The 16,599-nt window shown below is 42.7% G+C and overlaps 1 protein-coding gene across 5 annotated transcripts in view; it reads right to left on the bottom strand.

The window, feature by feature from the left end:
* Positions 1-5,989: 5,989 nt before the first annotated feature.
* dennd5b (DENN/MADD domain containing 5B) overlaps positions 5,990-16,599 on the bottom strand; it is a gene marked incomplete at its 5' end in the record, with an annotated part of 208,069 nt that continues 197,459 nt past the window's right edge. For all 5 annotated transcript variants that reach the window (XM_083651323.1, XM_083651324.1, XM_083651326.1 and 2 more), the window contains 6 exons: positions 5,990-6,393; positions 7,358-7,532; positions 8,690-8,816; positions 12,525-12,607; positions 14,999-15,186; positions 16,123-16,241. In XM_083651323.1, coding sequence (XP_083507449.1) covers positions 6,210-6,393; positions 7,358-7,532; positions 8,690-8,816; positions 12,525-12,607; positions 14,999-15,186; positions 16,123-16,241 — 876 coding nt within the window. In that variant the 3' untranslated portion in view covers positions 5,990-6,209. The remainder of the gene's footprint in view (positions 6,394-7,357; positions 7,533-8,689; positions 8,817-12,524; positions 12,608-14,998; positions 15,187-16,122; positions 16,242-16,599) is intronic.

Genomic DNA, 16,599 nt, shown 5'->3' with positions numbered 1-16,599 from the left:
ACCTGCATTTGATGTAGGATCGCTTGAGATGACATTGTAATGTGTTGTGATGATAAAGGCTATAATAATAATAAAAATGTCTAGCTCAGTGGCTCTGATATTATGTAAGCAGGATGTCCTGTTGAAAGATGGTCCTCTGAACCAGGTGAGCTATCCACCATCAGTGGCTGCAAGACAGTGGTTTGAGTAGCGGAGGAGGGTACACCGGGGCAGAGGGTGCGCCCGCCCCGGGCCCCCCATCCCATCCCATCCCATTTTTTTTTTTTTTTTTTTTGCAGGCCAGGCCACCGGGCATTGGCCCAACGTGCCCCATTATGCAGTCCGCGCCTGTCTGTGTGAGAGAGAGGGAGACAGGGTGCTGTCTGTGACAGCCTGTCGGTGTCCATTTGCGGTGGTGCTGAACCGAGGGCTGTGCCTCGGTGCTGAAACATCTGAAGAGGCCTGGCTGGCAACCTGTGTTTTTCTTTTTCTTCTTCAGAACAAGCTTGTCTGTAAAGTGGCTTCACTGTAGGCTTTCTTTGACATAATATTACTTGGCTCAATGAGTGACAAATTGTGTTTTCGGATCAGCTATTTTACAGTTGTGACTTAAAATGACTTTATTTAATAAAGTCAGTGGAAGACCCTTAGCTAAGACTGGGCGGGTTCTGTTGTAACTACTGTAAATGTTTTTAAGACAGCTAAATTTCAGCTACATCTATGATGCTACAGCACAGGAACCTGCACTGCTGCATTGAGGGGGGGAAACAGTATATAACTAGTGTTCATTTTGTCATCTATTTTTAAATTTAGTCGTCAATGTCCCTGTTAGTTTTTATCATATTTAGTCAAACTCATCCTCTTTTTGTTTAGTCAAGTTTTAGTTGACTAAAAGTTTGAGTATTTTAGTCTCGTCTTAGTCTTGGGGAAAAAGGTAGTCGACTAACATTTTTCAGCATAGTTTTCGTCGACGAAATTAACAGTAGTGTGAGTGTGAGAGGACTTCAATCAATAGACAATAACATTGGTGTGTTTAAAATGAGATATTCCACTAAATATGGCTAAAACGGATTCAAACATGCAAAAAAGGCAAATTTTTCTTCACCGCCGGCCGGGCCCCCCTAAAAGCTTCGCCCCCTCTTCGCCCCCTCTGAGCCACTATGGCTCCGAAACATGGCACTCTGTCACTAGCCTGGGTAAACCCATCCCCCACGTGACCTGCTCTCAGACCTGTTCTCAGTCACTATGCTAGTGACTGGGAACTGAGAGAGCAGGTCACGTGGTGGCTGGGTTTACCTAGGCTACTCTGTCACATGCTTTGATTGTGAATATTATGAAGGAGAAAAAGTGTTCATTTGAGTTTAAATGTGTTGATGCTGGCATGGTTGAGAAAATGTTGTCTCACCTTTCTGATGACACATCTCCAGGAATTGACAATGTGGATGGCAAACTACTTAAAGCTGCAGCCAGAGAGCTGTGTGTTCCTATATGTCATATTTTGAATAGATGTTTGACCAACTCCATATGCCCCACACTATGGAAAGAAGCTAAAGTGATCCCCTTGCCAAAAAATAAAAAAGCAGCTTTTTCTGGAGCTAATAGTAGACCCATAAGTCTACTACCGGTTCTAAGCAAGATATTGGAGAGGATTGTTTTTGACCAAATTCAAGATTATTTTCTTAGTAATGAACTAATAACAAAATCTCAGCATGCATATCGAGTTGGTCACTCAACAAACTCTGCTATTGTTCATATGACTGATGAGTGGCTTAAAGAAATGGACAACAAAAGAATAGTTGGTACTGTCATGCTGGACTTTAGTGCGGCTTTCGATATCATTGATCATGTTCTGTTAAAAGCCAAACTGAAGGGCTACGGTTTCTCAGACACTGCCCTCTCTTGGATGGAGAGTTATCTGTCTGGGAGAAAGCAGAGAGTGTTTTTCAATGGGAGCTTATCTGCCAGCAAAGACGTCCTCTGTGGAGTTCCACAGGGAAGTTGCCTGGGTCCACTTTTATACTCCATATTTACCAATGATCTGCCCTGTGTTCTAGAAAAGACTAATGTAGTTATGTATGCTGATGATTCGACTATGTTCTGTGCAGCGTCAACATGTAAAGAGCTGAATGATGTACTATGTGAAGAATTACAAAATGTGTCTGATTGGGTAGAGCAAAACAAATTGGTTCTGAACTTAAGTAAAACAAAGTGCATGGTAATTGGTACCAGTAGTAGGCTTGCAAGAGACTCATGCTTAAATCTATCTATGGGGGGAACCCCAATTGAACAAGTGAGGAAAATTAAGCTGCTTGGCGTCATAATTGACAATCACTTGGCATGGTCTGACCATATTGATCATACAGCAGTAAAAATGGGGCAGGGTATTGCCATGACTAGAAAATGCTCACACTATGTTACATCGTCAATAAGGAATCCGGTGACACAGGCACTCGTCCTCTCTCACTTAGGGTACTGTATGGCTGTGTGGTCCAGCGCTGCACAAAAACACATTAAGAAACTCCAGCTGGCACAAAACAGAGCTGCAAGATTAGCTCTTCAGTGTTCTTTCAGAACCAATGTCAGAGAGATGCACCGTCGGTTGTCATGGCTGACTGTTGAGGCAAAAATAATATCTAGTCTTGCTATGTTTACTCGAAATGCTATTGTCGATGGAAAACCAGATTTTTTTTTAGAGCAAATGGTACAAACAGGTCTAAGGCATACTCATCATACTAGACAGGTCAGCGTATGCTCTTACGACCTTCCAAAGCCTAGAACAAATCAACTCAAAAATGCAGTCATTTATAGAGCAACCAGTCTTTGGAATTCATTACCCACTCATATGAAACACATCAAAGGTAAATATCCATTTAAAAGATCTCTGAAACAGAAGCTATTGCATGAATTTACACAACAGGAATGATCAGCCATGCTTGTTGTGCCTCAATTCAATAATCTGAATTGATAACCTCCTTTAATGTAATGTGTATTACTATTTTTTAAAACTTTTATGATGCTTGTATGTGTATTGTAAATGTCATGTTTTTATGTATTTGTATTTGTATGTAAATGTATTGTAATGTATATTTTATGTGGACCCCAGGAAGACTAGCAACCACTGTTGTGGAAGCTAATGGGGATCCGAATAAATGAGAAATGAGAATGAGGGTCGCTCCGCCCCTTGTCACTCTTAACATAGAATAAGACTGAGATGATTGTTTCATGATAGCACATCCTTAGGAAATGTAAAGCCCCTGGAAACACAAATCCACAATAACTATGTAATTTAAGGTCTTATCAAAGCATCAAAAAGTATTATTCAAAATATTGTCATTTAAGTTTTTGTAAGCTTTCCTGATACTTGAGGTGGTTATGCTGGAGACTTAATATGCAATAAGCTCTGCGAAACAATCAGGTTGAAGTGCATGACCCTGCAAATAAAACCCCCCGCCTCAGAATGTATCAAGTTGAGAACCACTGGGGAGGGGGGAGGGTGAACGGGCACTTCACCAGACAAGCCCCCACAGTTTCAGAGCAGAGAATACTGCTTAGTTTTTCATGATTTTGAAACCTAATTTTATATACTTGGCAGCATTTTAATGGCTGGGTGGTTAATAACACACTTTTCAGTGGACAAACTAAAAAAATTTATTATATTGGTTTCCAGGGACTTCTGGAGGGACTGCCATTAACTGGCGTCAGACTCATATGACCCCCCCCCCCCCCCCCACACACACACACAAATCTGAGACATCTTTACGCACTGGGTGTTTTTAATGAAATAGATATAATAAATATCAGAACAGAAGAGTCGGTTCTACAGTGACATAAAACCATAAAAGTCGCGGCTCAGTAGCATTTCCTATTTGCACATCCGAGCGGATCCACTCAGCGTTAATCCCATTTGTCACACATGGCGAGTTTACGTAACAAAAGAGACAATTATTACGCAAAGTGTGTGGTGTAAAGAGTAAGCCGGGAAACGCCGCCATCCACGGCGCATTTCCTCCAGTAAATTCCTCCAAGCATGCAGCAAGTTTGGGCGACACGGCCCAACGAATTCGTACTTAAACCCCCAAGACAAGACAGAGATGTCTTTACATTAGAGTTCTGGGGACAGTGTCATAAGTTTGGCACAGCAGCAGGACCACAGTGGTGAAAACCAGATAAAAGTGGTTTGTGGAAACTGTGGTTATTAACATACGTTTCCAGTTACTCCATCTCCACAGGCTTAAAATACCAGTGTGCTCCAACAGTCGACCGCATTCAAGGCTTGCCATCTCAGCCTACCACAGATTATGATTAAAATAAATAGATTAAATCAAGACATTCAGAATAAACCCGGCCACGGCCAGGCTGCCTGTCCTTCACAGAATAAAATACCGCAGATTAAAACAGAAGGGAAGATATGGAGAAAATCTTTTGGTTGTTTTTTAAACCTGAGACTCCAATCTTTCATCTGGACTTCATGAGAAGGGAGACTCACAATAAATAGCCCGACACTTCGGTCTAAAATGCGGCCATGTCACCTCACCTGTATCGACATGTCACAACTGTGTCAACATGCAGTAATGAAAATATTTACACCGTTTTCATAAAAGGGTTAATTCAGAAAGCGCAAAAATAGTGGCAAAATCTCTCATTCTTCCAGGTTGTAGCACACCCAATATATTTGATGAAAATCACTAGAAAACATTGATGTTACCAGAGTTAACATCCATCTGGGCTCATGTCTTAATATCATGAATCAGAGAGGTTTGACCATATAACTCTCAAGGTTTTGGCACTGCACACCAGAGCGGCACTCTTCGCATGCAGTCGCTTGGCTGGTCACTTGGTGCTGCAGCTTGATTGGCTGTCGTGCTGTCTGTCCGTTTTGAATTGGTCGATTTCAAATTGGCCCCTCCTCTTGTCGTTGTCGTCCACCGCCAGGTATCCCAGCATGCTTTGGAAGGCGATGAGTGACCTATCCCAATACAAATGAATGGGCAGCAGCGACTCCAAGCGTCTACATGCGAATACATTTGCTGCAGTGTGTGTGCACAAGCCGTAATCTGAATGGGCACAATGCTCTAATTTCCTATATAACAAGACAACCATCTGAAACTGGATTAAGATTCTCAAAAATAATTTTCAATCATTTCAGTAAATTGAAGCCTTCGCTTTGACAAATATAGACATAGAAGAATTTGCTTTCACACTGAAGTTCCTATTGTTTGTATTTGTATTCCAGTGTATTTTGCACTGATTACTTCACTAAGGGGAAGGAACATTTGTGCTGCTACTGAAGTATTGATATTGGTGTTTTGAAATGTCCATGATAGCTGAGCAGCAATTAATCAATCTCTCTCTCTCTCACTCACACACACTTCGCCACAGTATACTACAGAAACCAGTGGATCACTTTGAATACTTCAAGCAGGAAGATACAAAAATACAAGGTTAAACACGCACACACCTGTACACACATCCGCAAAATCATCCTACACACACACACACACACACACACACACACACACACACACACACACACACACACACACACACACACACACACAAAATAGACAGGTCTGTGCCTGTCATTTGGTAGGAATGTCCATGCAGCTGTAGGCAAGCTCCCACCTGCTCACCAGCAGCAGCTTCTTCTAGTACGCAGAGAAAATGCCCCATAGAAGGGTCAAATCACAGCACTGTTAAGGGTCAGCGTTTAGAATCTACGCCATCATCACCATCATCAACATGGAATTGAACATCGTTGGTCCCTCCCCAGCAGGGACTCTGGTCATTCCCTTTTTTCGCAGGCCAAAGGTGTGCTAATGCTAACGCTAACTGGGGGATGATGGGGCAGCAGTCAAGAAACAGATTTTTTATCACACAGTCTACCTAGTTGAACCTACCGAGGGAAGACTAGTCTACACACAGGGAAACGCCCGCTGTCGGTAAAAAAAACATTCTACGAGTTAAAAAGTGTCTTTCAGAACTGCAGGATGGGTGATAATACTGCATCCAAACGCTCATCCAAAGCCCTCGCTTCTCCGCTGCGTTTGGTCACCAAGCGTCTCTTTCACTTTAAAGTTCTCCCTCTTGTCACGTGACGAATCCCAGAGCCAGTCGTCCGAGGTGGGACTTAGGCGGGCGGTGATGACAGCAGAGAAGGAGGAGGGGTCAGTGGAAGGAGAGGCGACGGTGGCGGGGAGGTCTAGGTTGAGGTTTAAACGCTTTGCTGGGGTTTAAAGGTTGACACCTTTGACCAGCGAGGTTTCCAGCGTGATGGGGAACTCGTGCAGCGTCTCCAGGACGCTGATGAGGGCGTTGACAGTGGTGCGGTCTCTCAGCAGGGCCGCGTCCTCGTACATCCTCAGGATCACTGGACACTCCACCAGCAGGGGGAGCCACTGGGGCAGAAGGCGGTCTCTGCAGAGAGATGATATTGTATTGGAGATAAAGCAAGCTGGTAGCGAGGCAACAAAGTGTCAAGTTTTTCCCCAGGAGGCTGGGAGGAAGAAAGTTCTTCTTTTGTCTGTTGCTTTCTTTTATTGTTTGTTTTGAGGTGTCTTAGAAAAAACCCTCTTTATCTCACATGCATGAATTAGCAATTTATAATATTCTACCTTTAACTTTACAGTCACATTTATGTCTTTTGGTTTGGGGTGTCTTTTTCAGCTGGGACAGCAGTTAATGTCAAGCTAGGTTTGACACAGCCTGGTTAAAAGCATCCTGATAATAACGTGACCTCACATTCTGTTTCGCTCTATGTATCAGTTTGGACTTCCAGCCGTCCAGTCATTTCAGTGGGTGGGAGTACTTGCCTTGACAGACAACTCCTTCAGCCAATCAGCGTTGCCAAATCCAGTCCTTCAGCCAATCAGCGTTGGATCCAGTCCAATCCAAAACCACTCGGAAGAACGGCGAAAACATATTTTCCACCGAGAAACTCCGCTTGTTCTTGTTTAATTGTTTCTATTGAGTCTATTTCTGCAATAAGTGCACTTACGGCTGTGTTTACTCTACGAACGTTGGCGATACTGCTCATTGCGGGTTGCTTCGGGAGCCACCATTACTGTTTTGCCAGCGACAAGGCAAGGTCCCTGATTGGCCCGTAGAAATTGTAATTCCTTCAAATTGCTGGAGACCAGACTAATCGGCAGAACGAAACAGAATGCGAGTTCACATGATCAGGATGTTTGACACCTTCAAGTTTGTCTTTTAAACTAATGAAAAACGAGTAAATGTTAAGGAATCTAATTACATGCAGCATGTATTGCAAATTGATTGGAGTAAATGTAAACGAGATGTAGACAGTCGTAAATGGGTTGGAAATCTAAATGACACATGGTTTTCTCATTAAGGTCTTATGGTAAATGAAACCTAAACTGACCTGGCACCGAGGCAGACCAGCAGCTGGAACTTGCCGTCCTTGCCAATGTTCCTGGGGGTGGAGTTGATGGCGTTGACATAGCGACAGAACGACTCACAGGTCATCCCCAGGGGCTCCGCTGTCTCCTGCAGGTCTCCCATCTGGTCCACCGACTCCATGTAGGCCACGGCCTTCTCTGTAGCCAGAGGGGAAGAGGGGTAATGGGAGGAGGGGTGAGAGAGCTGTTGGCATATTGATCCGTTTGTCAGTTTGATTCCCTTCCCATCTCTCCCCCCCGTTTTCTCCCCAATAGTACTTGGCCAATGTCCCAGTCATTGCTCCACCCCCCCTGCCGATCTGGGCAGAGCTGCAGACTAGCACATGCTTCCTCCGCCAGCTGCTTCTTTTCACCTGACAGTGAGGAGTTTCCCCGGCAGGACATAGTGTGTGGGACGATCACGCTATTCCCCCCATTTCCAATCCCTCTTCCCTCCCCCCAAAGAGGTGCCCCGACCGCCCAGTGGAGGCGCTAGTGCGGCGACCAGGACACATACCCTTAATCTGCAGACACGACCAATTGTGCCTGTATGGAGTGCGCCGGCGGTAACATGGGGGCTTGAACCCGCAACCCTTGTGTTGTTGGCAGGGGATCTACTGCTGCACTATGCGGATGCCCCTGTCTTTGATGTCTTGCGCGTTAAGCATTTCATCATCTCAGGCTAGCAAGAAGATTGAAGAGACTTTGATTTATCATCTGAACGAACTGCAGGTTCACTTTCTCAGGGTTCCCACACCTTCTTCAACATCAAATTCAAGGACTTTTCAAGGACTTTCAAGGCCCAATTTCCTCAAATTCAAGGACTCAACACAGCATAGTTTGAGACACGCCTCAAGGTTAATTACTGTTACAACATTGATAATGTTTTATAATGAAAACTAGCAGTTTTACAGAAGCTCACAGACAGCAATTAAAAAGAGACAGAGGCTTGAATGTGTGAACACTTCTCAACTGTGCTGTTCCATCTTAAGTAAAAAAAAATCTAATTGCAGATTTGCAGCCAAAACACTGTTGGCTGTTTCAACTAAAATAAATCTGACAAAAAGAAGACAAATGTACAGAGATAGTGCTGACAAAATGCATTAAATGAGTAAATGTAACTAAATCCAATAAACATTTTCGTCAAAAAACAAACATGCACAAAATGTAAGTCCAAAATTGCTGCCAAAATCAATACACAGCCTCTCACAGATGACCTAAGATGCACTAAATTTCTATACCAGTGCAGTATCAACAGTTTCCAATATTCCAATATTTTTTATAGCAGTAGATGGCGCTGCAGCTCTGCCACTCACCAACAAAGTCCCACACAAAGACGGTCTTCTGGAAGAGCCTGGCAGACTTGAAGCCATGATGGAAGAATTGCTCCAGAGCGCCGACCAAACCGCTCTCTCCACACAGCAGGATGGTTAGACTGCCTCTCTGCAGCGGAACAGAGGGGAGGAGTTTGATGTGTTCAGTTTGACAGTAATTTAAAAATCAATGGTACAACACTCAATATAATCAGTGTTGGGCAAGTTACTTTCAAATATACTACATATCACTAGTTACTTTCATTTGAAAGTAATAAGTTACTTTACAATATTGTTGTATGTGTGTAGAGTAACTCGTTACTTATTACACTACTTGCGCATTACTTTCACCAAAATAACAGCAGTAGCAGAATGACATCGCCGACCCAGAATCATCCCGAAAAAGAATTTCAACCATCTTGAAGTCAGTGCAAACTGTCCAAAATTCTAAATGTTATCCTCTTCCTTTGTTATTGTCATCTATAGTGGTTATTTTTTACTGCTAAAAGTAATATATTACCTCTAGTATGTTACTTTTGTAATGTGTTACCCCAACACTGAATATGATGCCTACTAGGGGTGTCACAATATATCGTCCCACGAAATTTCGCGATAGTAAAACGTCACGATATGTATCGTTGAGATGAAATCTCATATCGCAATTTTTTTTTTTTTTTTTTTTTTTTCAAAAATAGACAAAGAAACGTCTTTGTTTGTTGAAGTTCAATGTGTGGAAAGTAGTTCAGTTGAACAAGTCTCTGAAGAGACACATGAGAAGTTATACAGGAGAGAAACCATTCAATTGAGTTTCTGGCAAAACTGTTTACTTGACAGGAAAAACTGAAGATGCATAAAAAATAGACTAAGAAAAGTCTTGTTGTTTGAGTTTGAAGAAAAACTGAAGATGCATAATGAGAATTTATACTGCTGAGAAACCTTTTAGTTCAAAGTAAATCTAAGTGACGGTGTAACTCATTCTATTTCAAGATAAGCCTTATCTCCAATCTCATGTTTTTTCTAGTTGTTATTGTAATAACAATTTCCCACAACAGCATGTTTTGTATTTGTGCATTTCAAATAAAATACTACTTTTCCAGTCATATATTGTCATTATTCAAGTTTAAAAAAATATTGTTAAAATCGTATCGTATCGTTATCGTGAACCCAGTATCGTGATACGTATCGTATCGTGAACTGAGTGTATCGTGACACCCCTAATGCCTACTGAACTGAATAACAGAATACACAATGTGGAGAACAGTAGAAGAACAAAATCCCAGATAATGGAAATAAAATAATTGAAATAAATTAAAGGGGTCCACTAAAAGACAGTGTTTCCATTGTCTGGTGAATAACGAATCTGAAAGAGGCTGCTGAGTTATCAGATCACAGCAGTGTTAATTAAATCCACGTATACCAAATCCAATTAAATTTGAGGATGCACACAGGTGCACACCAGTATGCACAGACTCTGGCTCCATTTCTTGGACGTCTCTTGTTTTTACTATCGTCTTTGTTTTCGTCTTTCTTCACACAGATCTCAAGGCCGATCTCGTTGAAGAGAGTATTTATCAAAGAGCCTCAGATCATACTGTAATGTCTGTGCCTGGTTAATGGCCTCCTGCAGGGTTTTCCATGCATCTCTCCCCTCCCTTTTCCTTCCCCTGAGAGCAGCCGTTTAAGCCATTTATAAAACATCTACTTCCTTTGTAATGTCGATAGAAATGCCATTAGACAGGCCGTAAAAGCAACGTGTAATGAAGACAGCCACTAGAGAGAGAGAAACTCTATGATCGAGTAATTATGATAATAATGATCAGAGAGAGAGAGTAACAATCTGAGTAATTATGATAATGGTGATCAGAGAGAGAGTAACACTCTGAGTAATTATGATAATGGTGAAACCTGAGAGAGAGCACGAGAGAAACAATCGAAGAATTATGATAATGGTGATCAGAGAGAGTAACAATCTGAGTAATTATGATAATGGTGATCAGAGAGAGAGAGAGTAACAATCGAAGTAATTATGATAATGGTGATCAGAGAGAGAGAGTAACAATCTGAGTAATTATGATAATGGTGATCAGAGAGAGAGAGAGAGAGAGAGAGAGAGAGAAACAATCTAAGTAATTATGCTAATGGTGATCAGAGAGATAGAGTAACAATCTGAGTAATTATGATAATGGTGATCAGAGAGATAGAGTAACAATCTGAGTAATTATGATAATGGTGATCAGCGAGAGAGATAAACAGTCTAAGTATTTATAATAATGGGGATCAGAGAGAGAGAGAAAGTAACAATCTGAGTAATTGTGATAATGGTGATCAGATGCCTTAAAAAAACAAAGTTTATTCACTCCTGAGAGTAAAGCAGCCTCAGCTTTAGATGACATTGTCTTTAAACAGTAGCCTAATGTTGACCTACGTCAACATTAGGCTTGCTGCAAGAGAGGCAAGGATGCTAAAAAGCAAGGATGAGACAACAACACTTGTTGTCCGTCATAATGGAACTGGAAGTGCTTTATTGGCTAGACTGGCACACTTGACATATGCAATGTCTCCTCCTGTTTAATCCAAACCACAGCAGAAATCTCCACTGCGTGCTTTGCTCATGGATTTTCTCTGGCAAGTAGCTTGTAGCTTTTGCGGGAAGCTACAAGCTACTTGGGTCTATAAATAGCTTAGCTACTGAAAAAGCTATTTGGTTCAAAAGTAGTGAAGCTACCACCAAGCTACTGAGAAATGTAGTTAACTCATTCACTGCCAACAACGTATGAACACGTTTTCAGAATCCAGCTGTTCCCTGCCAACAACGTGTTTACACGTTTTTGGCATCGATTTTTTTTTTTTGACGGTGGGTTGTGCATCTAAGCCTTTTACATCTCTTATATAATTATTGGAGCCACCGAACGTTTACAACCCATTCCACCGACCCACTAAGTGGCAACAGTGCTCTCCTTGCTAGAGGAAGGAAAGCATTTTTTTAACTTGTCAAGCCATTCTCAGCCCAGCCATTCTCCTTTTCGCGCTGATTGCTGGCGATGCGGGATTGCAAATTTACATAATAGATTCAGCCGATCTACTATGATCGGGTGATAGATTACAGGTGGACGAACACACTTTGAAACACGCAGCATAAATATGACCAGAATCGCAAAAGCTTCTCTCAACCAAAACTCCAAACGAGTGAGTCCATCCCGACTTCCTCAAACAGCGGCTGTGCAGACAGGCACAGGAGAGCAGCAAAGCACTGACTGGTGACAAGCTTGTCCGCCCACGGAGGGCGGAGTTGAAGCAACTCGAGAGGGAGGGAGAGAGAGAGAGAGAGAGAGAGAGAGAGAGAGAGAGGGAGGGAGAGCGAGAGGGAGGGAGAGAGAGAGAGAGAGCGAGAGGGGGAGGGAGAGAGAGAGAGAGAGAGCCAAAAATGAATGGTTAAAGTGACAGTTCCATCCAATTTCACAAAAAGCCGTTTATCTCTGAATATTCTTTTTCACGCTAAAACCATGCTGTATTCAACTGCTAATGCTTACATAACTACTAACTCTACAAACTAACTCTTTTAGACAGAGAAAGTACACATTCTATTAGTACTTTTGAGATATTGTATGTTCACAAACTCCAAGCTGAAACGAATCCTCGGCTCTTATAAAATGAGCCATAATCCTCAAAAAACGGCTTGGCAGAAGCTATCTACAGCAAAAAAAAACGTCTGGCAGTCAATGTGTTAAGCTATGTAGCTTCGCTACTTGTAGCAAGCTACTGCCCAACACTGGATATCGAACAGAAGAGAGGCGAGTGTCTCTCTCTCTCTCCCTCCCTGAGAGACAAACCCACAGACCTCTTTCTCAGGCTTGTGGAAGTGCTTGATTATGTTGTTCACCGCCTCGCCGATGGCCTCCTGGATTTGGGCAGAGGTTGGCTCTGTAAGGACGAAAACAGTTGTGTGAATATAAAACACAGAGTAGATTTCTGACAGATCTGGAGCACACATTGTGGGAGAAATCACACTTAAGTTCCTACATGAAGTATCTTCTATTTCAAAAATTCAATATTTCATTTTCCATTTGATTTTGTGTTTTGTGTTTTTTCTTTTTTCCGGAGGTGCACAAAAGGCGGCTGCCCCAGAAAAGCACTGCAGCCGGCGGTTTCAGAGCGGAGCGCAAAAAGTTCAGAAATGTTCAACTTTTCAGAAAAGCGCCGGGGTGACATGAGCTGCTTTTTCAAGACAACCAATGGCAATGACGGAGATGCTGGCCGTTTCCCATACCGTCCATAGCAACAACAATATGGAGGAAGTCAAAGTGCTGGTGGTGGAAAAATAGGACATTGTAATCAGTGGATTTACATTACTGTAAGTGATCTTAAAGGCAGTATGGATGCCCGACATGTATTGGAAATATCTGGTAAGCCTTTGTTCCACAACACAGTATTATCTGCTCGAGCTAACCAGTTGTTAGCGAGCTAGCAGCAGTTGACGTTAGCTAACCAGCTGGTTAGCGAGCTAGCAGAAGGTGACGTTATCATCTGCTTTTATTTCTCCTCACAAAACACGCTCCAGGCAGCGCTTTTTCCATGCAAGCAAAAAAAAAAGAAAAAAGAGAGAGAAGTAAAACACTCCAAAACTGAAGGCTATTCCTTACTATATATAATTTGCTACTATATACTATATGTGTATATACTAAACACTATGTGGACACACGCCCTATAAGCCGCTACACTCCAAAACTGAAGGCCATTCCTTACTGGGGTCATCCCTATGTTCCCCGGGTCCTATGTTCCCCGTTTTTGTGGGACCGGGGAACATAGAACCCTTTCTATGAAAAAGGGTCCTATGTTCCCCGCTTTTCCCAAATAGGGTCCTGTTCCCCGCTATGTTCCCTGGTCCGATGTGTCTCCCAAAATGCCAAAAACAGCCTACCTCATATGATCGCGTGATTCAATCAAAAGACAACACTCTCCATAACATTTGGAAAGGGCCTGCCGACTAGGTCATTTTTTTCCCACCATCATTTTTGAGTTCTGTCTCGGGGATTACCAGATATATTGATTCATTGATTCATTCATTGATTGAAATCCGTTGTGGGGGAATCTCACGGAGGAGCAGGCTGCTCGCGCATCCATTCGACCACTGCTTCAGCCTGATGCGCTGAAAATAAGTCTGAAGTTTATTGCACAGGCCATGAGAACTGATTTGAAAAATACTCTTTCCATAAGGACACTGTGAAACGCGCCTTGCAGACAGCGGGAGCAGACTCGTTCCCTTATTTAGGCTACTAGGACTAGTTGAGTGAATAAAGTGGATTCGATTAGTAGCAAAACGAAAGAGGAGTTTTTTTAATGGGTGGGGGATATGGGGAAACGAAACCTACTCCTCATCTATATATTACGTGCCAGCACCCAGCATACGTGACGCCAGAAAAACGATCATATGAGGTAGGCTGTTTTTGGCCTTTCGGGAGAAACATCGGACCAGGGAACATAGTGGGGAACATAGGACCCTATTTGGGAAAAGCTGGGAACATAGGACCCTTTTTCATAGAAAGGGTTCTATGTTACCCGGTCCCACAAAAACGGGGAACATAGGACCCGGGGAATATAGGACCCAGGGAACATAGGTACGCTCCCTCCTTACTATATATAATTTGCTACTATATATACTAAACACTATGTGGACACACGCCCTATAAGCCGCTACACTCCAAAACTGAAGGCCATTCCTTACTATATATAATTTACGATTATATATTTACTAAATATCAACAGGGACTACAGCTATGATAATGTGTAGCATGATTATCAAGGCTGGAAAACAACCACTTTCCATGTTTTTCCAAGATCTGACAATGACCAAAATTCATTTTCCAAGCTTTTCCAGGCTCTCCACGCTGGCATACAGGATTCCCACACATTTTCACTGATGCAATTCGACAACTTTTCCAGGACTTCTCCATGACTCCTTTTTAAAATTTCCATGACAAAATTGTAATGAGACTGAATGGAAAAGTAACCGTCAACTACCTAACTAACTTTAAGCATTATCTTGTTTTCCCACTTTAAAATCAAGGAAAATATTTTAACTCAAAAAGACAATATTTTCCTCCAACAGTTTGGACTGTTTCAGAGCTTTTTGTGACATTTGACAGTATTCGAGGGGGGAAAATACAAAATTAACTTCACAGATCAAATTCAATAAAAAAACGAAACTTTTCTCAATGTTCATCATATTTCATATCTTCTCCTGGCCTAGAAGACAAAATGTTAAAACGCCATGACTTTTGCAGGAGTGTGGGAAAGATAGTGAGAGGTACTAACTGCCTCCGCGTCCGGACAGCGAAGTGATACTGGTGCGTCTGGTCTGGGATGGCGAGCGCTGCAGCGGGGGCGTGCCACATCCCCTCCCACAATCCTCCTCTCCGCTGGGCACCACCAGCTCTCCAATCAGAACCCTCTCCAGGCTGCCGTCATCCACGCCTTTACCCAGCCACCGGCCACATGGGAACCTGGGGGAGAGGACGGGGAACAAGGACTTTAGGCTTTTCTACCGTCGGCCATCACTTCCATCTGTCAGACTTCCCCTGCACGTCTCAAGATTTTAACTTTGGAGCTTCTGTTCACAGGCCTAGAGAAGAGCAGGTGGTGAGGTGGATGAGTATGGTTGAGCAAAAGCATTCTCTGCATTATATTTTTGTTCCTTATACATGAGTATTTATATATACGGTATATATATATATATATATATACGGTATATATATATATACCGTATATATAAATACTATATATATATATATATATACGGTATATATATATATATTCTACTTTGTTCCCGTCTGGCCTGAAGCCTTCACCCAGACTTTGCAGTGGGCGGAAGTTGGGCGGGTGTACTTGCCTTCACAGACAACTCCTTCAGCCATCAGCGTTGGATCCAGTCAAACCCAAATCCACTCGGGAGAACGCAAAAACATTTTCCGTCCAGAAACTCTGCTGTTGCATACTCCTGTACTTGTTTAATTGTTATTGATTATTGTTATCGAGTCTATTTCTGCAATAACTGCACTTTATGGCTGTTTAAACTAGACGAACGCTGACATTACTTGGGGCGGAGAGGCAAGGAGGTGAGCATTACTGTTCTGCTAGTGACGTTCCTGATTGGCCGGTTAAGATGTCAACTATGGGGTGGGTCGCTGATTGGCTCGTCCGCTTTGAAGTTTCTGCAGAAAGCCCTCCCAGAGTTGAGGCCAGACGGTCTGGTAGAACAAAATGAAATGTGAGTTCACGTGACCGGCTGGTTTATCAAGCTATGCTGTTGCTGCTACTTGGCCAGTTCTCCCTCACACAAGCCTTGTTCTCTTGATCTCAAGGGGACCATGCTGGGTAATAAAAAGGCTGAATAAGTATTACAAAAAAATTAACAAAGGAGAAGAGTTAAAGACACTGACTTGTAGGTGTGTCCTGTGATCTCATTGCGCACCATGACACAGTCCACCAGCCATTTGGCCAGGAGGCCGGCGTTATCGTGACCCAGCTGCACTGTGGTCAGCTTCCCCAGGTTCTGACACTGAACGAACACACCCACCCACACACACACACACACACACACACACACACACACACAGACACACACACACACACACACACACACACAGCAGAGTGAGTCACGTATCTCAAAACATCCTCCAGGAAAACAACATGAATGTCTTGCCTACTTTACTCAATCACCTGCTAGTCTGCACTAAACACACACACACTAGAAACACCTGCTAGCACCAGTCTTATGTAGTTGAAATCTTGAAATCAGCGTGTTGAATGTCATAAGTGTTCATAATTTAATAATTACATTTTCTTCATTTCCTCTACCCAACTAATCCTTTTCAGGGTTGCATGGGGCTGGAGTGTATCCCAACATGCATTGTGCT

Source organism: Poromitra crassiceps (genome assembly GCF_964638095.1).
Source record: "Poromitra crassiceps genome assembly, chromosome: 2".
NCBI classification, from domain to species: Eukaryota; Metazoa; Chordata; class Actinopteri; order Beryciformes; family Melamphaidae; genus Poromitra; species Poromitra crassiceps.
The sequence above is the reverse complement of the archived record's forward strand: the minus strand, read 5'-3'. Positions and strand labels throughout refer to the sequence as shown.